Raw genomic sequence first — 24,758 nt, 5'->3', positions numbered from 1 at the left:
TAAACCCAGCACTGCAGAGGCAGAGGCAGATAGATCTCTGAGTTCAAGGTCAGCCTGGTCTACAGCACAAGTTCCAGGACAGCCAGGGCTACCCAGAAAAACCCTGTTTTTAAAAAAATAAATAAATAAAGTATGTTTTTATGAGTCTCCGGGTTTCCTCGGTGTCTGCTGTCATCTACCACTTTTCATTTTTAATTTTGTTAATTTGGATATTCTCGCTCTGCCCTTTAATTAATTTGGATAAGGGTTTGTCAATCTTACTGATATTTCTCAAAGAACCAATTCCTTGTTTCACTGATTCTTTATTTTGTTTATTTCTATTTTATTGGTCTCAGCCCCAAGTTTGATTATTTCTTGCCCTTTCTTCTTTTATTCTAGAGCTTTCATGTGTGCTGTCAAGTTACTTGTAGATATCTGCAAAGTTTCTTTCTTTCTTTCTTTTTTTTTTTTTTTTAATATAGGCACTTAGTGCTATGAACTTGCCTCTTTGAACCACCGTCTTTATGTCCATATGTTTGGGTATGTTGTGTATTCATTTTCATTCAAGTCTAGAAAGTCTTTGATTTCGTTCTTAATTTCTCTCCATCTATTTTTCATTCAGCAGTGAGTTGTTCAGTTTTCATGAGTTTGTAAGCTTTCTGTTATTTCTACTGCTGTTGATTCCTAACTTTAATCTAGGGTGGTCAGATAGAATGCAGGGTGTTATTTCGGTTTTCTTTTATCTGTTGAGAATTGTTTTGTGTCCAAGTATGTGATCAGTTTTGGAGAACATTACATGTTCTCTGCTGAAAAGAAGATTCTTTTGTGTTTGGGTGAAATGTTCTGTAGATCCCTGTTAAGTCCATTTTGTCTATGATGTCCATTAGTGCCAGCAGTTCTCTTGTAGTTTTTGTCTGGATGCCCTGTCTATTGGCGAAGTGGATGATTGCAGTCTCCCACTATCCAGATGTGAGATTCAGTATGTGACTTAAGCTGTTGTAGTAGTGATTGTTTTATGAGCTTGGATGCCCTTATGTTTGGTATATAGATGTTGAGGATTGCAATGCCCTCTTAGTGGAATTTTCCTTTGAGTATGTAATATCCTTCCCTATCTCTTCTGATTAAATTTGGTTTGAAGTCTATTTTGTCAGGTACTAAAATGGTTACACCAGCTTCCTTCTAGGGGTTCCTTTTTCGGTCCATTACCCTGAGTTGATGTCAAGGTGTGTTTCTTGAATGCAGCAGGAAGGATCCTCTTTTCTCATCCATTCTATTAGTCTATGTCTTGTCCAAGTTCCTAAAGTTTTCATTTTCTAGCTTTCTCTCAGTGTGGATTTGCTTTGTTAAGTCTATTTCCACTCTCAGTTTTGAGCTGTTGAATCTTTCCTTGCACTGTGTTGTCAGAGATGTCTTTAAGGACCTCTGTTCTATTGATAAAGGCTATTTCTAAGTCTCTGTTGTGCTTCAGCTCTGTTGCAGTGCTCAGGGTGCTAGGGCTCCTGGCTCTCCTGGAGACATTGTCCTGGCTGTTGCTGTTTCTATGCCGCCATCTCGGCGTCTGCTTGGAGAAGAATGTCATTTTAGGTGCTGGTATCTGGTCTTGCTTTGGGAGGGTTTTATTCCTTGGTTTCTGTTGCCCTCTGGTTCTTAGGAGAGTGTGGTTGCTCTATGTTGCCTAGTAAGAAATTCTTCTGGGATTCTGATAGGTGTGGCCACTGGGGGTTCAGGGTAAAATGTGTATGTGTAGGTATTGGGGTCTGATACTTAGGAATAGGGATGGTCTAGGCCTCAGCAGGTGATCTGCTGCAGAACCGTGGATGAGACTGGGGGATTAGATTAGATTTGGAGGAGAGGAGAGATCGGTAAAGCTCTGCAGTTAGCCTGCCTGTTTCCCTGGTCAGAGTGGCCTGTGGATTCCCACGAGTGCCTGCTGGAGTTGGGATCTGGGACATAGTAATGAGTGGGGGAGGGCGGCTGGAAGGGGAGAGCTGTGATCAGTGGAGCTGGAGCAAAGGTGCGGGGAGATGTGCAGGTAGCACACTCGCTCCCACCAACCTTCCTCTTCGAGACAGTCCTAAACCTGGAGCTCAGTGACTGAGCTAGGCCTTATGGCCAGTTCCCTCCACGGGTCCTTCTTTCTGTCTTCTGTCGCTCCCCACTGTTGGCTTTTCCCAGGCTGCTAGGGATAGGAGTCCAGTCCTCCTGCTAGTGTGTCTGGCACTCTGCCTACCGGCTGTTTCCTCTGCGCCCTGAAACATTGTTTAAGTAGTTGAAAGAATGTTTTTAACGTTGTGTGTGTGTGTGTGTGTGTGTGTGTGTGTGTGTGTGTGTGTGTGTGTATCTGTGAGTATGCAAGCACATGTGGAAAGAAAAGGAAGTAGGTTCTCACCTTCTTCCACATGGGATCCAGGGGTTAAACTCAGGGTGGAAATAAGGGCCATTACATACGTGAGATCTCACCAGGCAACCTCAACTTCATTTATTGAGTATTTATTGTATGTACAACACTGACCACTTGTTCATTTCAGCTGTTTCTCTGGAAAAAATTATATTCTAAAACTAGTGGAATGGAATTCATGAACACAAAATTTTTTGTGTTTTCATTTTTAGGGAAGCAGCAAGAGAATGTCGTAGAAAGAAGAAAGAATATGTGAAATGTTTAGAGAACAGAGTGGCAGTGCTTGAAAACCAAAACAAGACATTGATTGAGGAACTAAAAGCACTTAAGGACCTTTACTGCCACAAATCAGATTAATTTGGGATTTAAATTTTCACCTGTTACGGTGGAAAATGGACTGGATTGGCCACAAACAGAAAGACAAAATAAACATTTATTTTCTAAACATTTCTTTTTTTCTATGCGCAAAACTGCCTGAAAGCAACTACAGAATCTCGTTCATTTCTGCTTTTGCATTAAACTGTGAATGTTCCAGCACCTGCTTCCACTTCTCCCTCAAGACATGTGCAGCACCAGGAATCATGAAGAGACTTCTGCTCTCCATCGCCCACCCTCCTCAAGAAGTAATAATGTGTTTATTTGTAAATTGTTGGGGGAAATGAGGAAAATGAAATCTTGGCTTTTTTTGGTTTTGTTTTAGGTTTGGTTATGTTTGTTTGTTTGTTTGTTTGTTTTGTTTTGTTTTGTTTCCTTTTGATGATTTCAAGGTTTGTGCTGAGCTCCATGATTGCCTTAGGGACAGAATTACCCAACCTTTTGAGCTGAAGTAATGTGTGGGGCATATGAGGAAAGTAGGTAAGGTGCAGTGAAGAAAGGTTGATTGCCAAGTCGATGTTTTTAGTTTCATTGTGAATTATGTAGAACTGTTGAAAGACATACCCTCTAAAAACAGATTTTAGTTCGATGTTGAGGAGTAAACGGTCCACGGATGTGGATACTTTTCTTCAGTACTAACTAAGTTATCCTTGGTTCTGAGCAGACTTCTGTGTTAGGCACAGCTGTTCTATAGGGCAGTTGTTACTTCTGAACTCAGTTCTGTGTGTTCGGCAGTTGGAGCACATTAAAAGAAGTAACCAAGTGAAAACAAGATGGTATTTGAATTGTGAGTTCAGTTAAAATCCAAGTGCAAAGCTTATTTGGGTTAGTACTAAATCTTAATGAACAGACACTGGCCAGGAAGCCAGCTCCTTGAGTTATCTATAACAAGGTTTTAATAAATAAAAGCTTTTGTCCTTGCTTTCAGAATCCTTATATTGTCACTCATTTGCCTAAAAAGCTATTTGTAATTCCCTGTTGTATTTACGTTGTGCCACCATTGGGAAAGCTTTCAAGATGTCCAAGCAGGGTGACTGCTCTAGAGAAGGACTAAATGTATAACCTTTTCTGTATTCGAAGAGTTGATCAGAAGATCTCTTGGGATTTTTTAAATGAAAGAATTACAAAGTTGTGATTCTAAAGTGTAGTATTAAATGCACACAAGAAAAGCAGTTTTCTTCAGGCATTGGAGTGTCTGCTGTGCTACAGAATTTGGCAAAACACTCTTTTCCTCCCATAAAAGGTGGTACTGCTTTAGCTATCCAGTAGCTATTCTGTTGTTTCTAAAGAAGCTCCCTACTTAAATCCTGACTCAATAGTCTGCATTTATGTGTAATGTTCTGATAAAAACTTAGTAATAACTCATTTTATTCAGTAAGTCTGATAAAATCTAAAAGTTACTCTTTAAAAGACAAATATGAGGAAGGTGGAGGTTGGCATGTTAGATAACTTCTGTTTGAGAAAGAATTTGAACTCAGAAGGTTGTTTTATATTTGCTCATGGGATATTAAGAATGCTGGTTTTAATGGCAGTATATACATATGAGCACTAGATATTTGGCCTCTTTTTTTTAAAATAAGACTTTAGGTTACTATCTGTAAATGTTTTATCTTGTTTGTAACAAACCATTGTCTTTTTTCAAGGATGAACAGTTTGTGAAGGAGCATCATTCTAAGACTTGAGTGATGTAATCCTTATGTTTGGACAGTTCACCAGATTCTCAAGAAGGCTTTCAAACAACTATAAAGTTTGATGTTTGTCCTGCTGAGCTTACTGGAAAGAGATAGCATAAGAACTGTCTGTATACCAGCATGTAGATATATCATTTGCTAAACCTGGTTAAACAGAAATGAAACAAAATCACAAATCTGTTTACGAGCTGGAATTACTTCACATTAAGTCAAAATGTCAGATTGAGCATTTTAAAATGTCACAAGTGAAAAAATTGCCAGTGTGTAGAAGTTGTAATTTCTAGGTGTCTGCAAAAGTTGAGGCTTTCTACATAACTAAGGAAATCGATGGTCTTCTTAGCCTTTACACGCCCAGGCAGTCTCAGGCATACCTACTAACTAGATGGATGGATTTGAATTCCCAGAGGCCTGAGCCGTTGTGCCTGGAGCCTGGCTGCACTGGTTTGAAGCTGGTTATTTAATAAGGTGAGAAATACATGGTGTTGCTAAATCTGACTTGAAATTTTCAGTTTATACCGAAAGAAATCAAGCATCTTTAATGCAAGCTGTTTTTTTAATATAAGAATTAGAAAAAAAAATGCTTTGTTTTTGAGCTACTTGGAGAATCTTTATTAAGAAAATGACATAATTTTTTAAAAACTCTTATATCCAAGATTGTATGTGGCCATATTACCAGTGATGTTTTTCTTGATATTGGCCAAAAGGGAATGAAAATGTTGTCATAGGAATCTGTACATATGCTACTGATTTGCCTAGAAACTAGCAAGTTTGGTATTGCTCACTTTGCATATATAGGGCCAGGTGGCACTTTTATCTATAGGACAGATTAACTCTAATAAAAATGAAATGGGAAGGGGTTTATTTTTGATATATTACTCTTCTGAGTTTTCAAGCTTTGATAGTGTTTAACTGAAAAGTGATTTAGAAAGGGCTAGATCCAATGTTCATATTAAAAAAATTGATGAGACACAATTTAAGTTCTTTATCAAAAGCAAATACCATATTAGCAACCGTCATATTGTCATAGGTGCTGTGCTTGTTTAGATGTTATAGAATGGGTGGGGAAGTGGCATTTTGTAATATATGTGTACATATATACATACATACAGTATATCATCTAAACGCTCTGAGAGAGCTGTTATGTCAGGAATGCTGAGGATTACAGCATAGTGAGGTCAGATGAAATTCCACACTCTGTGTGTTCTCCCGCATCTCTTCTGGGGGTTCAGTGGCTGTATTACTCCAGCACTCATAACTGCTTTTTATCCTTTATTTTTCTTCCAGTTTTTCATTAGTTTTCTTTGGCTTGGCTTCTGGTATGTTACCAGTCACTTGAAAACTCCTAACCCCCAAAGCTCTTTTGTTTTTGTTTCTTCCTGCTTTGTTTCTGGCAGCTATAGAATTGGCAAGAACGTTTTGAAAATAGCTTTTAAGAGATTTTTTTTTTTCTTTTGAGAATCACATTGGGCAGACTTCTGGTGTTTCATTTGAACAGGGATTTTCATCAGGAAATGTGTTTTGAAGGCAGGTCAGCAAGCATGTGTCTAAAGCACAAAGCCAGTCAGACAGGCTGTCCCGTCACAAGTCATCTGGCTGGAGTTTGTCTGTCTCTCAGGACTCCTCCCTGCTGTTTGCCACCATTTAGGGTGACATGGGATCTTACAAAGATTGGGGCCTAGAAACAAATGGAGTTCTCTACCTTGGGTGCTTTTAATTACTTGGAGTGACTTCAACCCAAAGTCTTCTTTCCTGTTAAGAAGCTTTCATTCTCTGCCGACTCCAGTCAGCTAGTAGCACGCACGAGTTTGTTTCTCTGCCAATAGCTGCTTCGTTTCGGTCCCTTCCAGAGGCTTTCTTTGTTCTGCCTCTGTAACACTGAAAACTATTGGCATATCATTCCCTGGGGCCCAATACAAAGGTTGTATATTTACTTGGGGTTGTATTTACATTAGTTCTTTGTAAATGTTCGGTGTAACTTGCACTTTTTTTTTAATGACCCAGTTTGGGTATCAGCAACTTGGGAAATTCCCTCATGGGTTAGTTCTCCACTGATGCTTTGTCTTCCTCCTCTCTTCAAATCATGACTCCTTAATGGAAGCTCTTCAGTGATTACAATGTCATAGCTGGTCTAAAGCATGTTATAAAAGCTAAATATCTGGGAATTAGAGTTGACTAGTCCAGTTAATTAAAAAGTGAGCTGAGACTTTTTCATCATGAGTAAATACTGAAGGAAAAATAAATACCTGTAACTTTAAATTTCATCCTCAACCCATTATTAATTCTATGTAGACTATGCCAAAAAATTTTCCAGGATAGTACAGACTTTGTTAAACAGTTAACTTATTGTCATCACGGGAAACCATGTAATAATCATTGTTACTAAAGTATTTCCATTTTAAATTCGGCTTTGTTAACTTCAAAGAAATGCTGCCTAAACTTGACTGGTTTCAGATGAGGGAGAAGTACGCTTTGTTAGGCCTGTACAGGTGAATTATTACTACAGAATAAACTTGTTCACAGAGTTGTACAAAGCACAACTAGAGTTTCTGGTGGGTGGCTTATGTGTCTTGATTACTTTCAATGTTAATAATGTTGACTTTTAAGTTAACAGTCACTGTTATGTACTAGGAACTGGTTTCCTTGACTTTCTAGAATCAGTGGCCGAGAGAGGCATATAGTCCTTGAGGGGTTGGACATAGCATGAAGTTGAGTCAGCGTGGAAGAATTTCAAACAAATTAACAGGGTGCTGAAGTTCCGGCTGACTCGTCTGCCCATGGTATGTTTGCTGATGAGTGAATGTATGCGTCCTCAGGGGCAGACAAACAAACGTTAACAAGGACCAGAAACATTTGAATGGAGGAGTTATATTTCAGGTGTTTTAGCTTGAAATTTATTTTTTAAAAAAAGAAAAATTAAAAAAATAAGTAGGAGAGACAAGTTTGGGAAGCAAGTTGGTGGTATAAGAACAGGCGGAGCCAATGCTGGCCAGTCCTCATTCTGGTAGTTGTGGGGGCAGGTCCCAGGTGGGTAAGTGTCAGTTATTACCAGCAAGTAAGAGGAAGGTGAGTAATCTATAGGAGTATGTGAGAAGGTTCGAACAGTAGGAACTCCTACTTCCCAGGCATGAGTCACGCTTGCCCATAGAAGTCCAGCATTTCTAAGCTTCTGCTGAGGGGCATCTCAGAGATGGGAGTAAATCTGAGATTTTTTAAAAAAAAAAACAGTAGGGAAGAAATGTCTCTGCAGATCATGATCTATGTTGGCCACATGAAATGATTTATTATATTTGGGAGGTTTTATTTTCTTATGTTTTTTAAAATTGAATTGGTAAATGCTTTATAGACGTATTTTTACCCAGGTGCCACTTCAATGTGTATGTAATAAAATTATTTATATTAAAAGTGGGAAGTTTGTCAACATTTCTCTGTGCATGTAGATTTATTAGGATGGCGAAGTGTGTTAGTTAGCAGTTTTCTGTGTGAAGCTGTCTTCAGCTGATCTGTGCACAGTGGTTACAATGCCCCCAGCAGAAGGGATCGTTTCCAACCCAGACATGTCACTTGAAACTTCTGAAAAGATAACTAACCAGGGAAGTCCTAGGATGCTCTTTGGCTTTTGGTTTTTCCTTGAGTACTGGAGTAGAGAATACCTCCCCTAGAACTGTCAGCACAAAACAGGGTATCAGCTTCTAACTCTGATGTTTCCATTGGAGTTGAGTACTAATAACTATGAGGAGGGAAATACATTTCTAATAAAATTCCCTACAATCGAGAAACATCCCTGTTTAAATTTTTTTACCTAAATCTTTTTGTGCTTTATGTGTAAAGAATAAAGGTACTAAACTACCGTGCATTTTATTAACACTATGTACATACTGGCTGCTTTGTGTTCAGAATGGTAGCAGTTGCTTTGTATATTAAAGTGATCCTTGTGAATTTGTGAAATATTGTCATACCGTGCTTTTCTTACTGTGATCTTTGTGGTATCAACTGTCATAATACCCTTTTTACACAGACATTTATGTGCAGACACATAAACATGCTTTTAAAACGCTGTAATGTCTCTTTTTTGGGTGGGGAACCTTTTTTTCTTCCAGCTAATACATTTTTACCCATTTTCTTGGATTTGAGTATATTAATTTGGTTAAATGAGCAAAGTTTGTATTGACTATATCACAAGCTTTTGTAATGCTTAGCAACAGAAGATTGTAATTCATACAACACGTCTAGAGTCAATTTTGCTGAACTTACTTTTAGCACTTTTTTTTAGTGGTGCTGAGCAGTGACCTAAAGATTTCTAAGTGCTGCTGTTGAGTAACTAATGGAGGCATGTACAGCAGCTTACAGTTAGTGTACTGACTGATAACATAACCTCTCAGATCGCCTTTATTCTGAATTAATAATTGTGCAAATTGCAACAGAAGGTGGATACAATAGCATGCTCTTGTAATTCCAGACTCAGGACCACAGGAGGCAGAACCAAAGGCTTGGTTGGGTTATCTCCAGTAAGGTCCTATGGGGAAAGTGGGAAGGGTGTGGACGAGTGGTTCTGAGTGGGTGTGGTTACTGTTGTCAAAGAACCAAGAATAAAAGGTATCGGTAATATTCTGAGGTAAGTTCTGAAACTTGTAAAAAGTTAACAGGTTACTCCTAAGCTGTGTAATGTTTCCTGGTCATCAAATGCAGTCTTGAAGCTTGAGTCACTTGGATTTATGTTTCTCCCTTCTACAGAACAATCACACTTCACTGAATTGCAGACTTGCAGAGGGAAAGAATGGGACCTGGTATGGTGGTGCACACCTTTAATCCCAGCACTTGGAAGGCAGGGGCAGGCCTGATCTACATAGTGAGTTCCAGGGCAGTCAGAACTACATAGTGAGACCCTTTCTTAAAACACCAGAGGGAAAAACATTGAAAGGATGCTATCAATTTTGTGAGGACGAGGTGTAACCAGAGTTGTGCCAAGCATTTCAATCCTGTGATCATATTACTTGTAAGCTGTGGACCTCTGGAATAATGAGAATACCTGTCTTCATATTGGCTGTCCCCTGACATTCATTTGAGGGCACACCTCTAGAAACTGGAGTGACAGTCCTTTTTCTCAAATTCTAAAAACATTCCTCAAATGTAATTGTAATAACTTTGTATAGTTGGCACCCCTTCCCTCTGCAATGAATTCTAGACTTCGTGTGTTACACTCACTGCAAAGCACAGGTCCCAAACACAGAACTTCTCATTTCTCCAAACCTGTCCCTTCAGGCATTTTCCATGTCATAAATGCTGCCACTTCCCATTAGATTGTCAATCCCAGGGAAGTCCTGTCTTCATCCGTGCCACCTTGCCCGTTAGATACGTCATCAGATGGGGACTAACATCAGTAGAAGGCAGGCTCGTTTCCGGGAGTGAATATTATTTTTGCTTTTTAATTGATACAAGTAGCAAGGTTATGTTTGAAAGTGAACCGCTCGGCAGTAGCAGTGCATTCACACACTTGTGCAACCACCGTTTCTGTACACTTCACAAACATTTCCAGCACCTGGATAAACTCTTACTCCCACTAAATGCTTAGCTTCCCTTTTTTCTTCCTTCAGAGCTCTGGCGACCGACAATCTGCTTTCTGGGAATTTACCAATTCTGAGTAATTTCAAGTATCATCCACATAATGCGTATGACTTTGTGTCTAGCTTTTTCCATTAAACGTGTTTCTGACACTGGAATTCAACCCCGTACCCTGGTCATACAAGTCAAGTGCTCTGTCACATCCTGTACCTTCAAGTATGTGGGGACTAAACCCTGGGGTCCTGCATGCTAGGCAAGTAATCTACCACTGAACTGCACTCCGTTAACTTCTTTCCTAGCTGACTCCACCATCCTTGCTGGTTTGGGAAGAAAAACTGAAATAGCAGAGCTACTACTTCCACACAAGGTTATGGCATGGGTAGACTTTTCTAGTCTTAGTTTTGCTTTCTACCCTCATAATTAGCATCCCATGTTGACAGTATTCCTTTGCTTGGACTGTCTCGGAATTTTCAATCGTAAGACTTTCCTGATTATACCAAGAAATGTTTATAGTTTTACAGCATTAAGGACCTTTGGGCTAACAAGGCTTCTGATGTTGAAGCACAGCTCAGGACTGCCTAGATTGCTCAGCTCGTGCAAGTGTGAGAACACGCCTCCAGTTTGCTAGTGCAAGCCTCTCACTACAATGACTGCCCATGGTCTTTAAAGAACTCGGGTGCTGTTTTCCCTAGGGTGGTTATGGGCAGCAGAAAGGTTACAACATAAACGCTTGCCTTCTACCAACTCAGTTACCAATACTGAGTACATTGGTGGGTCTTAAAGTACCCTAAAGTTTTGTTCTGCTAAAGAACTGGTAGACGATGCTTCCAATAAAGTATAGCAGTTATCTGGGGTTATAGAAAAGTGTATAGGAGACTGAGACAGGAGGATTGGTTTAAGATCATCCTGGACTATATAGTGAGACCAGGTCTCAAGTGGCAAAGAAAATTAGAGCAGTTAAATGGCACTGGTTATTGGTAAATATACATTCATGCAGTTTCATTATTGAGAGTATGTTTTGTTATTTTAATAGCCTGAGAGTATTTCTTGGAGATACACCTTGGGGAAGGAGAGAGAAAAACAAAAATGAAGTGATCCATTTAGGTAAATCATCCATAATGATTTTTTTTTTTTTTTTGGTATCAGGGTTATCAAGCTAGCTGCCTTTATGACTACTTAAAATTTAGTGGTATACTGTATTCCCAGTATAACTCGTATCTGTTAGGAATGTTGCAGGCAAGCTGGGAGTGATGGTATACATCTGTAATCCTGTTGCTGGAGAGGTGGAGGTAGTTGTTTCTGGTCAGCCTGGACAGCACGGCTGAGCTGTCTAAATGTAGTAACAGTTATGCTTCTATCCCCAAAAGAATCTAGCATTCAGGGCTGGAGAGGTGGCTCAGTGGTAAGGAGCACTTGCTGTTCTTTCAGAGGACCAAGTTCAATTCCCAGCACCCAGACAGCTCACAATACCCTGTAATTCTAGCTCCAGAAGATCCAACCACTCCAGCTTCTACACAAACATGTATATGCCTGCGCACAGGCACACATAATTAAAACCAATTTTTAAAATCTAGTATTCCATTAATTTACTTGGACAACTATTACAATTCTGATTTCTATGAAAAAGAATCATTTTCTAACAACTGTACCCCTCTACAGGTATTTTCTTCAGCCCAAGGTTGTGCCCCTTACAACCAATGGCCAAACCACACAGAGATGTAAAGGCCAGTGTGTGTGTGTGTGTGTGTGTGTGTGTGTGTGTGTGTGTGTGTGTGTTCGTTCCCTGAGGGAATCTGACTTGGAAAAAGATCCCAAACCCCAAACCAATAAAAGAACTTGATTTTCACTTATAATAACCAACCTTTCTCTCCCTCTCTGTCTCTCTCTGTCTCTGTCTGTCTCTCTGTCTCTCTCTCTCTGTCTCTCTCTCTCTCTCTCTCTCACACACACACACACACACACACACACACACACTATTTGTAGTACACATGGAGTAGGGTGGCAGTCCGTCCAACCTTTCCTGATCCTTGGTTAGTAGTTATGAGATCACAAGAAGTCTAGTAACTAACGTCTTAGCAGCCCTGGTAGAGCAGCAGGTGTCTCAGTTCCCCAGCTCACCCCACCTCACTTGATTACCTTTTCCCAAAGTCTGCGACCTTACAGGGACTGAACCCAACAGCATTGGGTTGTCTTTGCAGTGTTGGTGACACTGTCAGGCTTTCATTTGTTTCAGAGAGCTTCAATGTCATGGTACAGTAGTATTTCAGTCAGTAAGCTATGTACACCCCCATTTCATGTCATTTATCAGAACTGTTGAGACAGGACATCACCAAATGCTGATAGCTTTTAGCTCACCTTTATTAAAGTAAAACTTTAACTTGACTACATCTAAAATTAACTAAAATCTAAGGGGCTGGGTATACCTGTGAAGGATTTTTCTTAATTAAACTGATGCGGGAAGACTCCCTCTAAATACAGATGTTTTGAGGTGGGAAGATCCACCTAATGTGGGCCATAGCTTCAGGGGGCAGCCTGTATAAAGGACATGGAAGAAGGAAGCCCTCCCTCTGCCTGCTTGCCCTCACTCACTGGCAAGTCCATTCCTTCACCTGCATTCGGGCCTCCTCCTCTGGGATTCTGGCATCTACTGCAGACCAGCTGAGACAGCCAGCCTTGTGGACTGACCAACTAGTGGATTCCTGGACCTTCCACTGGTAGACAGCCACTGTGGACTAGGTGAACCACAGCCTGCAAGCCACTCTAGTCTCCCCTCCTCTCCTCTCTCCTCCCCCCCATTCTGTTCCTCCAGAGGGGACCCTGACTAATACAACTACAATTTTAAATAGATGTAGAAGACAACAATGTCAGGTATTCTGATATCCAAAATATTTATTAAAAGAAAATGAGGCCTTCAGTAGTCTATACAACAAATTCAACAAATTTCTATTACCAAATGCCATTGTGAGATCATAATGTGCTATGGTCTACAGTGCTTAAGTTTTTAGTTAGACTTTAATGTAGAAGAAAAGCTTGTACTGATAACTTTATTCATAAAGTCTACTCAGAGAAAACCCAGTAACCTCTGGCTAGGGATGTTATAACTCGGGGTTAGTGTTTGCCTAGTACGTGCACAACCTTGGATTTGGTCCCTAGCAGCACAGAACAGCAGGGGCCTCTAAACAGAATCTACCCTGCTCACATGGTTCTATGCTTTTTACTGAAACTAGAGAAGGAAAAGGAAAGAGGCCTCCAGCAGCTCGCAACCCACCAGGGAGCCTGCTATCCGAGGAGCGATTATAGGTTATAATACAGGGTTTGTACCTTGGGAGCTAACCTTTGTGAAGAAGTGAGAGTTAACTGTTACAAACTGACATATTAAAAGGAAAAAAAAAACCACCTAGAACTAGATACCACATTGAGAGTCAGCAAAGCTGAGACAGAATCCCCGTGGAAGAAACTTGCAGCCCACAGTTTTATGTCATTTGAAATGTAAAAATTTATTTTCATTTATTCCTTTGCTTACATACTTACCCCTGAAATCTGGCAAAAAGGTATGATATGAGAAACAGAAAGTTCTTCTTCAGCTCATGTAAGCGGGGTGTCGTGGCCCACACCTGTAAGTAATCCCAGCACTCAGAGGGAGCGGCAAGAGAATCATTCTAAGTCTGAGGTCGGCCTGGTCTACACAGTTTCGGACCCAGCCAGGGCTACAGAGTAAGGCCTTATCTCACAAAAAAAGTAAGAGACTTCAACAGCACAACCCTTTGAGGAGTATGTGCAGGAAACCCTGTTTACACTCAGCAGACGAGAAACTGAGACAAACATACAGCCCATGTATGACTGAATCTCACCAGTTCAAAGACACCTTTACACCGTTCTTTTCAGATCGTCAGTGGAAACTGCTTCCCAAGAGGGCACGCTGGGTAAGGAAAGAACATCATCCAAGCCTCACGTGCACATTTACTGCTCGGCAGTGAGCCAATCATAACAGTTACGGCAATGGGACAAGGTATGAATCTGTCTACACAGAACACATGTTCTCTCTTCCTTGAGCAGCTCTGGTTGGACGGACTTGCGGTCTGCCATCACATGAGCAAGGGAGTTCTAGTTGTAAAACCTTAGCTGACACACTCAATTCTTAGAAAATAATGCCACTACAAGTCCTTCTGCTGGTTTCTCTTTTGTGCTTTGTAAATATGTACATCCTTCTCCGGATCGTAGTGAACCTTACTCACAGTAAATTGCCTCTCCAGCATTGTTACGAAGTTATTGTCCCGTTCATAGCGAATTCGGCAAGCTAAAAGAATCACAGAGCGGTTGCTACAGAGATGTCCCAGTGTTTGAAGAAGATCTGTGAAGGTATCTTCTAAGTATATGACATCAGCTCCAAGTATGAGATCAAATTCTCCAGGTGAAAACCTTTCCAAATTTTGTCCCCAAGTCAACTCCTTAACAACAACTTTGGGTTTGATATGGGGAGGTAAGTTGGCTTCAACATTTGACTTAAGAAATTCTAATGCTACTTGTCGATCCGTGATAGTCACATGAGCACCTACAATGTGGAACAAACAGAAAGTTAGGTGAACATCATAGGACCACAGTGGACAGAGAGGGTCTGCTCCGGTTAAAACAGGCCTTATCTAAACATCCCAGATGGTATGCAGAGTACCACGACCTGGTCACCAGTCCAGAACAAACTCCGTTTATGCTGTGTAAATAAAAGTAAACCTTCAGCTTCCTTCTGTGGCACACCTACTGTTTGCCAAAGCGGTTCTAGTAAACTGTAGCCTCCCAGAGTGACACACGCTGATGCTCCGAATTCTCCAAGTGGAGCTGACCCAACCTTCAGGAGTACCCACCATTCAACTCAATCAGTGGGTTATAACCTTCCAATCAGTAGGGCTCAGGGTAAAATAAAATCCAAGAATGGAAAATGGAGAAGCAGAATATGGCCATCAAGATGAGAAGAGACAAACCAAAAGTCTGCTTCGGAGGGACTGAAGTCAAAACAGTTTTCACAAGAGACAGCTCAGCTACTGAGAACCTGCAGGGGACCGTCGCGCTGCTCTGAAGCAGCTAGGCTGTTGTGGGATACATGCATATCTACTGAAAAACTGTCCTCCGAGTCACTGGACAGCCTTGGTATGTACTGGGTATCATGTTAAACGCTAGTTCATGTTCTCCACGTGCTGCTCCACATGCAAATGAGGAGATTACTGGCACAGTATTTATCCATCTGTCTTTATGGGTTACTGAGTGAACTGTAAGATCTATTTGCTTTTAACCAATGTGGGAAAAGAGAAAACTGAACCACAGCCAACCATCCATATTAGGTTAGTCTTATTATAGCTTATCTATAAAGTGTAATCATGTCTAGCTTTGACATGAGAAAGTTTGAAAGTTAAGTGTTTTATTCCTTCATAATAGTATCTTTCTTTTGTATGTTTTCTAATCTCCCAAAGGATCCCGGCACCTTCCCCGTGGCAGCTTGCACCAGGTGTTTCTTATCTTGATAAAACACTAAGGCAGTGTGGAATTAAATCTGAGGTTACAGGTCTAGATGGAGACACCCATAAAAATGCTCAAGCTGAGTCTTCAAGCCTGGACCTACCACTCTATGATTCACTGACAGGCTGTGTTGCCCAAAAAGCAGAATTCAGTGACTGTTCTCTGAGAAGGAAAACAGCACGCAGCCTTCCTGGTTTGAATTAGTACTTTTAATGTGTATTTCTTGGCAGGATACAGAGCACTCTCCTGGCAATACCAGAGTGATCTAATCATCTAAGCTTCAGCTCGGTACTTTCTCTGAGAAACCTAATGCCTATCCTGGGGATCTCTACCTACTAAGTACTACTAACTTACTAGGTATTCCAGAGCTGGCGTAGTATCTTAATGGCAACCGAACATTACCCTGAACATCTACCAAGTCTACATATATCTAAGTGACTACTACCAGCCAGGGAGCCCCAGCACAGTGCTCACCCCAGGCACACTCAGCTGAGCCAGCACAGGCCTGGTAGGAAAACCTGCATTTGACCCAGGTTGGTTACAGCCTGGTCAATAAGATGTGGTAAGGAAGGGCATGATGTTGGACCAAACAAGAAGATATAAAATGGTTTCCTGTAAGAGATGTACTACAAGTAGAAAAGCAAGCTACTATTGTTCATAAAGGACAATGGAAAGGGGAGGGGCCTAGTGAAAACCCCAGGGCTGTCACTCCGGAATGGAAAAACAATGTGGAAACCTCTGTCGTCACTTTTAGTTTCAGTTTTCTTCTTTTGTTTGTTTGTTTGTTTGTTTTGGTTTTGGTTTTTTGAGGCAGGGTTTCTCTGTGTAGCCCTGACTGCCCTGGAACTCACCCTGTAGACCAAGCTGGCCTTGAATTCAGAGATCCGCCTGCCTCTGCCTCCCTGAGGCCTGGGATCAGAGGTGTGCACCACCACTGCCTAGCACAGTTTTTGTTTTATAAGCACTGATTTACTTTTGATTAAACATTCAAACATAACCATGTGCTAGAAACACAAAGCTGAGCAAGAAGATCCTCACCTGGAGCAAAATCTCATGAGTGAGAGAAAGCTAAGAACCACGATGCAGTGGGAGGCAGAGCAGCAGGAATGTGCTGTGCACCAGGAATCACACAGTCAGAAATTCCTCAAGAGAGGAAGAGGCCAAAGGAAGAGAAACCTGAACTCACGCTAAGATAAGGCCAGGAGCTGGGGAAGGAGAAAGGTCCTTCAAGGCAAAAGGCGGCAGGCATGAGCAGTGCGGGTCCTGGGAACTTCTCAAAGCCTGAAAGAAGCTGAGGAGCTGTGCGGGAGGAGATGACAAAGCCTTGCCAACAAGCTGGGGATGTGGTCTGCAGCAACGAAAAGGCATGGATGTTTAAACACAGACCACACCATCAATTAATTGCACCTTTCAGATAAGCATCTGGCAGCTACTCCAGGAAGTGAGAAAGCAGAGAGACCAGGTGGGAGGAGGCTACAGTCATGCAGGGGACAGATGGTGAGGGCTGGAGTCAGCATTAGAGAAATAGTTAAGATAGACTCCACAGAACTCAGGGCTGTTGAATTCGGAACCGCAGCCCATTAACTCTGTGGTCCATTCATTATAGCAGATGAAGAGAGCAGATCGGCTCTACGTGTCAAGCAGGATGAGACTGACTATACATCCATCCCTCAACTCCGGTGACTACCTGGACAAGGATACTAACTCCGAACAAGGGAGGAAACGCCGGGTTTATCTCGTGCCGCCTGAGGTACTAGGAAATAGCCAAGGAGTGGTGCTAGTTTCCCGGGTCCACGGCTCAGCCGCTGTGTGGAACGACAGCAAGTCATCAGACATCTTCCTGAGCACGGATTTCAGGACAGGCGTCTCCAGGCCTAACTGGGCACCAAATTACATGGGAGATTTTTAAAATGCAGATTCTCTAACCTAACCCAACTAACAGAATCCTAGCTTCAAAATGGGATTTTTACCCCATTTATAAATTGTTCCCAAGTAGCATAAAGATTCAGGAGATTTTCAAACTAAAACCCTAGTTTGAAAGTCAGAACTAGATTCAAAGTCTTGCCATAATCCATAGCTTTGCAAGCCTGGGCAAGGTCATTTACTCTCTATTAACTCTTTGTCAACACTTGAGGAAAACCCATGAGCAAGTCCACTCTGAGACTGATACGGGGAAGATACAGCCCAACCGCACACGAGAAGGCTCCTCTTCCTGAGGAAGCCTCATGCCCAGTACTAACACCGGCAAAGCATCATCTACTTTTTATGCAATCTGTCTTTACCAAGTCCTTCCCTCGGGACTTAGAATGTAAGCCGCTTCCTAAGATGCCCATCTACCTGCCTGGTCACCCTATGCTCCCCACACTGTCCCAGCAGGCACTTGGTAGGTAATTCCTGGACTCAGGGATAAATGACTGGGTACCAAACCATGACCTTTAAAGAGAGAATAACCAATCCCTTTCCAAAATGTTTCAAAATCACGTTTTACTTCTGTTACTGTTTTTAAAACATTTTTCTGTTTTTAACATTGAAATTTCTCCAATCTAATACTTTATAGTGAGTATGAAAATCATGCAGCCACACAAATGCTTATGACAGGCATATGAAGAAACACACATACACAGACCTATAAAACCATAATGACAACCGCGAGTATGTAAAATACAGATGGAGAAAAGAAAACAAAAGGAAATACATCCAAATGCAAACAGGAGTTCTGCTGCAATGATAATTATTTTTACAACAGAGTTGCATCAGTATTATTATTTTTCATGACTTCCAAAAAGTCATCAATCTAGTTGGTTCATGTAAGTTTGTTTATTTGTTTGGTTTTGGTTTTTCGAGGCAGAGTTTCTCTGTGTAATAGTTCTAGCTGCCCTGAAACTCACTTTGTAGACCAGGCTGGCCTTGAATTCACTAAGATCCTCCTGTCTCTGCCTCTCAAGTGCTGGGATTAAAGGCAGGTGTCGTCACCACCCGGCTTGTTTTTAAGTTTTAAGCTATGTGTATGTATGTATGTATGTATGTATGTATGTATGTGTATGCATGTGTGAGTGCAAGTGTCCCTAGAGTCTAGAAGGGCGGGCTGGATCCCTTGGAGCTGGAGTTACAGTCAGTTGTGAACCTGAAGTGGGTGTTGGGAACCAATCAGGTCCCGTGCAAGAAGTAGGTCATCGCAACATGCTCTTCTCTACCTAGCCATCTCTAGCCCCCAGTTCCTTCATGACTTATTCCCAAACTATACAATTATCCCAGTATCTGAGTGGCTGGTACTGTTCAAGGGTCAAGGACACAGAACGAGTCATGGTTTCACTTCATTCCGAACTAGTGTTTGAAGAATTTTATCCTCACTTCTTCACCCCCCTCCGTCTAGATTTCTCCTTAGAAAAAGCAGCACCAAGAATAGCAGCACACGCACGCACACGCGCACACCCCACGGTACACCTTCTGTCGGCTAATGAGCTACTCTAGCTACTAGGGATGGACGGTGACCAGCCCATCCTGAGCCGCACTGGGGAGCCAGTACTGTCACTGTCCCCATTTTACAGACAGAGACGTCACTGTTAGAGGTTAAACACTGTGCCCAGGATCAAACAGCGGGAACAATCAAGGTATCAACATTAGTTCCAACTATAACCATATATGTATGCACTAACATGTCTCTACACCAGCCAACAAAATTTTGCCTGTGTTTACAGGCGAAAACGGAGGGTGGGGTAGGTGCGGGGTAACATACAAAGAACCTTAATGTGAGCTCCTGTGCCTGGCAAGACTGCTTTTGAGTCTCAGATCTCTGCTGATAAGGATGCTGATCGTGGCTGACTGTCTCAAAATACCAGTTTCAGCTGAAAATAAAATTAAAAGTAATGTAGAACATACATGGCAATGTCTGAAGGATCATCTAAGGATAATAAACAACACGGGCCAACAAGAGTCTCACCAATGACTTAATGGTGTTGTGGGTGGGGTGTCCTGGGCTGTGAGGCCACAGACAACAATTAAAATATCAGTAGATTCATGTGCAGCCGCTAAACCAAAAGAAAAACATCATTATGGTTTTGCTTCTAGACAGACAGAACAATTAATTAATGTGTACCTTAAATTTTTTTTAACCTTGGTTTTTATGTTATGTGTATGGGAGTTCTACCTGCACGGACGTCTGTGTACCACGTGCACAGTTTCTACAGAATCAGAAAAGTGAGCTGGGCGGTGGTGGCGCACGCCTTTAATCCCATCACTCCGGAGGCAGAGGCAGGCGGATCCTTGTGAGTTCAAGGCCAGCCTGGGCTACCAAGTGAGTTCCAGGAAAGGCACAAAGCTACACAGAGAAACCCTGTCTCGAAGAAAAAAAAAAAAAAAGAATCAGAAAAGTGTGCTGGACCCCCTGGCACTGAGGTCATAGGCTTTTGTGGACAGCCACAGGGGCACTGGGAATCCAACCCAGGTCCTCTGAAAGAGCAGCAGTGTTCTAACTCCTGAGCCGTCCCTCTCTCTACGGGTACTTTTATCCACTAACCCCGACACTGCTCTCCAGTCAAGACTGAAGAAAACAATACAGACTTTAGACCGGAAACAGAAAAGAGAATACTGAAAAATAATAAGTCATCAGAGAAAAGGGTGGGACAAGAGGGGTTTAGCTTAGGCCTAAAATACCCGTACAGGACAAATAATTCAATGTTCTGCAACTCCAGATGCACCACCACCACCACCACCACCACCACCACCACCACCCCCACCCCTCCCACTCCCCCCACCCCCCACCACCACCACCACCCACCCCCCACCCCACCCCCACCCCACTCCCACCCCCGCCCCTGCCCCAGGTCAGTTTCCCCAAGAACCAGCAGCGTTGGGATTATTAGCCTGGGAGCTTTTTACAAATGCAAACTCCTGAATCCCCCTCCCAAGCCATGAACCAGAAACCACTCTGTAAGAAGAACCCCAGGTGACAATACTTAGGTGGCTGATAGGACAGATGAAACCCTAGAAGTTAGTGTGTCTTTATCACTGGTTAACTTGAACAACAAGTCAGAAGTTGTAGGAAGACGTCAACAGCAAGTAAAAAAAAAAAAAAAAGGAAACTTTCAAATGTTCTAGGCAATAAATAAATAAATATAAATAAAATGTTCTAAGCAGCCAAGCACAGTGGTACAACATGCCTGTAATCCCAGCTACTTCGGAGGCTTACAAATTCAAGGCCAGCCTGGCCAGCACTGTAAGACACAACAAGAAAAAAAAAAAAAAAACTAATCCCCGTATCAGATGAAGAGTGATAGATAGGTTGGTATCAACTAAGACTTGCACACCATGAATATAATTTCTTAAAATAAGATGTCAGTGTACACTTGAGGGACCCATCCTCCCTAGGAGGGAACAACCAGCCCCTTTCTCAACAATGAAGGGCAATGACTGTTCCCTTACCTCACAGGATCGGGTCTAGTGGTCTCTGGACTTAGCACTTTAAGCCAAAGAAGCTGTGCACAGGGCTGTTGTCCAGTTCTACCGTGTGCATCATACAATCAGAGAGCAAGGTGACCTCTCAGTAGAAGTGTGAATGAGAGGACGACAGAAGGAGAAGAAACGACTGTCGGCCCCCAGTGCGGAGAGCACCGGCAGGCGGCCCACAGCTCATAAGCATGGGAGGAAGACGTTCACACAGTCAGGGCACAGCAAGCGTGGCTCTCGGTGAGCTCTGCTCCCGAGGGAGTGAGCTAGCCCATTGCACTCACCCAGCAGGGCAGCCACGATGCCCACCAGCCCTGTGCCAGCACCCAGCTCCACGGCAGAGCGGCCTCGGAGCTCCACAGCACCCATCTCCAGATACGTGGAAAGAACAATGGCCTGAGTCAAAGACACAATGTGATTATGATTAAGGTCAGCCAGTCACAGAGCTGTATGGCTTCAAGATGCCAAACGCTGTCAGGAAGAACAATGACCAAACATATCCATATCCACATTCATCTCTCTCTCTCTCTCCCTCTCTTCCCCCTTCCCTCCTCTCTTCCCTTTCCTTCCTCCCTCCCTCCCTGCCTGCAAAGTTTAATTCCTCAAGAACAGGACCTTACCTGCTGCTGTGAGGTAACCTATTAGAGCAGACACAGGCACCATGTGCCCAGCACTCCTTATGTAGAGTACATGCTAACCAGTGAACAGCTATATCTGAAAAGCTTAATGATTTATGTGTCACAGCACATTCTGTGAGGTTTAGAAACTATTCTGGAAGAAATGATTTGAATGATCTTTGGTTTTCCTCCAGGCAATGTCCAGTTCCTGAGCCAAACTAAAAAGAAGCATTATAACACCCACGGCTCTCTGGGCTCTGCTGCTGGGTCACTGCCCAACAGAGACCCTGGTCATGTGCTGGGTGGGCATCAGAAGGTAGGTTTTCACCAAAAGTTTTAGAATTCCACATGTTCAGTGAGCATTTGCTTACAATCCCATCCTTTTTACTCTTTTTCCCCCCACAACTATATACTAGGAGTATAATGGAATGTCTTCATGACGATCATTTATTTAACAGCCAAAGACAGAACTATCAGAAGTTCAAAGAATCTCTTTGAACTATGGAAAAATTAAGGCAAGATGTTGTCGAGCTCTGTCTCTACACGTTCTTTGTGTGGTATTTCAGAAACTAACTTAATGAGTGACCAGGGCAAATAGGCTCCTGCTTTCCTGTCAGTTTTCTGATATTCACTGGGCAATCACTGGTCGGTCATTTCACTTCCCTCAGCTTTCAAAACGCGATGTGTAAGAGGACGCAGAGATGATGAAAAGCTTGTAAACTGGGGTAGTAATGGGTGCACTGCCATGAATACACTGAACAACCCAGTGATTTCTGCATACTTTACATTGGCGGAGAGCATATGTGAATTAGATCTCAATCAGTCTTATGGTGGTGGACATTTCCAGAGACCCTCCAGAGCTGACTTACCGCATCCCAAACCACCGCTGCGACTCCCAGCTGCCTCCAGTCCTGACGGATCTGGATGGTGTGGTTCGCAAAAGAGAAAGTGGCAAGAGGCTTGTGGAATTTCTGGAGTCCTATGCCCGCGCTCTCGTCATAGGGCACCAGGGCCATTTCTCCTGAGTCTAACTAACTCCGCAACTGGCTGAGACCTGTCATGCAAAAAGAATCCTGAGTGACGCCGTATCCTAAGTAACTTTAAAAAGCTATTGAAGCTATTCTACAAGCTCAAAGAAACAGGTTGAGGTACATCCAGTTTCTTCGACAACTTTTCCTGAGTCTTACGGGGAGTGAAATTTGGCTCTGAGTTCCTGTCAACTGATAACCTCTGGGGGGGTGGGGGACACCCAGACCTCGCCAACTCCGTGAGGGGCGCCCTACATACAGGCTCCTGCTACTCTGCATGGGTCTGGAGCTCCATAAAGGTGCAAGAAGTGACAGCCCTGGGCATCTGACCTGTCCCGACACGACAGAACAACCACTTCCCGACTTCCGTATTTTTGCTGTTTTCTTGGTCTTCCCGCCTACATCCCCACGTCTAGCTGGGACAAGGGAGCCGAATGGATAGTTAGGCTGAATCTTAACGGTCCGCCCTGCCTTTCGATCCTCGCTGGCTCGCTATGGCGGTGGTGGAGGGTCACTCTGAAGGCTGGAGTCGACCACACTGGCAGAAATCGCGCTGAGCACCGAAGCACATCTGCAGGATCCCCCCACCCCACCCCACCCCGGTCCCGCCCGCCACCTCGGGGCCAACAGATGCGCCGTCCTCATGCCCACGGCAGGGTCCCGAGAACCCGCCGCGGGTGGAAAGAGGACTCGGCAGGGCGATCCACCCCCGCCCTCTGGGACCTTGGCGGAAGGGAGGAGACGGAGCTCGCAAGCCACCCTGCGGCGACGGCGACTCAAGGCTGTGACACTCACTCTTCCCGGAGGTTCCCTCGCGTGCAAAGCTCCGCCTTAAAAAGGCCGATGGACTGGAGGCGGGCGGGGCGGCTTCCGGTCCGTCACTTTAATGGCGCAGCACTGGGTTGACCGCCCCGGTTCTTTCGTTCCTCTTTTCGTAGGGCCCCCACGGTTTTGGGGGGCCGCCAGGAAGGGAGGGCGAGCGCGCAGGGGCGTGGGATACTCTGCACCGGCTAAGCTCTTGTGCCGATCTTATTTTTCAAAGTGGACAGGTCGTGGTGCAGTTGGTTCCCGGGGACGCGTGGCCAACAAGTAGGGTACGAAGCGAAGTCACTGTCCGTTTTGTGGCCGTGAAGTGGGAAAGTCACGCCGAGCATCCCTTTACTACGGCGCGGGTGGGGTGGGGTGGGGGGTGGGATGGGGTGGAGGGGCCGGGCGGCGCCCCGGCCGGGTTTGGAGCCGGACCACGTGCAGCCGGCTCGGGCGCTCGCCTCGCTCCGCCGGCCGACACCCAGCCGGCCGACGCGGCCACCTTTCTAGATTCTGCCCTACGGCCTGGGCTGCAAACCCCCGACCCCAACCCCGACCCCGACCCCGACCCCGCCACCCGAGGGTCTCCGGGTGCCTCGCCTCACCCAGCCGGCAGGCGGCGTGCCTGACCTCCGCATTTCCAGCACCAGCCCACGCAGGACTAGGGACAGGTGACTTGGAGGAAACTGTGGAAACCAGTAAGCCAGTAAGATCCTTTTCCTCAAGTTACTGAGTGTTCTGTGTGGGTCATTTTTTTTTTCCTCTCCATTTTTCTCTTAGTACGTCTTCGCCTTACTTGCTCCATGGGTCTGTGCTGTCTCAGCCTCTCAGCTCCCCCTTTTCCTTTCCTTATTTTTAAATCTCACTGGTTTTCCGCTAGGAGAAATGTTAATTACTCTGATTTATTCAGTGAATACTTAAAGGACTTGGGTCTTACACTCAGGAGCTCTTTAGTACAAGGTCCCCAGTTGGAGCAGAACTGAAGCCAAAGTGAGATAGAAACCTTTGCTGTAATTGTGGCCATCTGGGGATGTTGCGGCGTTACTTAGGGGCAGCGGAACAGGGGTGTGAGCAAGCTTGGAGACTTCAAAAGTGGGGGTACAGGGGCCTGGAGTGACGACTTAGAGCTTTGAGAACACCTGTTGCTCTTGCAGAGGACGCAGGTTCAGTACCCAGCACCCACCTAATGGCTCACAAACACCCAAGACTCCAGTTCCAGGGGCCCAGTGCCTTCTTCTGGCCCCTGCAGGTACCAAGCACGCATAGGGTGCACATATATATATGTACAGTCAAAAGAGTCACACACACACACACACACACACACACACACACACACACACAAGGCATAGAA

General features: G+C 43.7%; 2 protein-coding genes across 13 annotated transcripts in view; one reads left to right on the top strand and one right to left on the bottom strand.

Annotated features, from left to right (window-relative positions):
* The window catches only part of Creb1 (cAMP responsive element binding protein 1), a 67,059-nt gene extending 58,562 nt beyond the window's left edge, over positions 1–8,497 (top strand). For 8 of the 9 annotated variants that reach the window (XM_028886689.2, XM_028886685.2, XM_028886690.2 and 5 more), the window contains one exon: positions 2,590–8,497. In XM_028886689.2, the coding sequence (XP_028742522.1) occupies positions 2,590–2,734 (145 nt within the window). In that variant the 3' untranslated portion in view covers positions 2,735–8,497. The remainder of the gene's footprint in view (positions 1–2,589) is intronic. The other variant, XR_003736346.2, reaches the window with a different exon arrangement.
* Positions 8,498–12,866: 4,369 nt separating this feature from the next.
* Positions 12,867–23,758, bottom strand: Mettl21a (methyltransferase like 21A). Of its 4 annotated transcripts, none has more exons than XM_028886693.2 (4): positions 23,396–23,758; positions 22,442–22,626; positions 21,240–21,351; positions 12,867–14,554 (listed from the first exon to the last, which is right to left on the bottom strand). In XM_028886693.2, exons 2-4 carry the CDS (start codon positions 22,586–22,588, stop codon positions 14,157–14,159), a joined length of 657 nt encoding a protein of 218 aa, XP_028742526.1. In that variant the 5' UTR covers positions 22,589–22,626; positions 23,396–23,758; the 3' UTR covers positions 12,867–14,156. The 4 variants fall into 4 exon arrangements, with proteins under 4 accessions (XP_028742526.1, XP_037066234.1, XP_028742528.1 ...); XM_037210339.1 differs by having other exon boundaries at positions 23,324–23,404; XM_028886695.2 differs by lacking the exon at positions 23,396–23,758 and adding an exon at positions 23,072–23,187.
* Positions 23,759–24,758: the final 1,000 nt, after the last annotated feature.

Source organism: Peromyscus leucopus, chromosome 13, assembly GCF_004664715.2.
Source record: "Peromyscus leucopus breed LL Stock chromosome 13, UCI_PerLeu_2.1, whole genome shotgun sequence".
NCBI lineage: Eukaryota > Metazoa > Chordata > Mammalia > Rodentia > Cricetidae > Peromyscus > Peromyscus leucopus.
The sequence above is the reverse complement of the archived record's forward strand: the minus strand, read 5'-3'. Positions and strand labels throughout refer to the sequence as shown.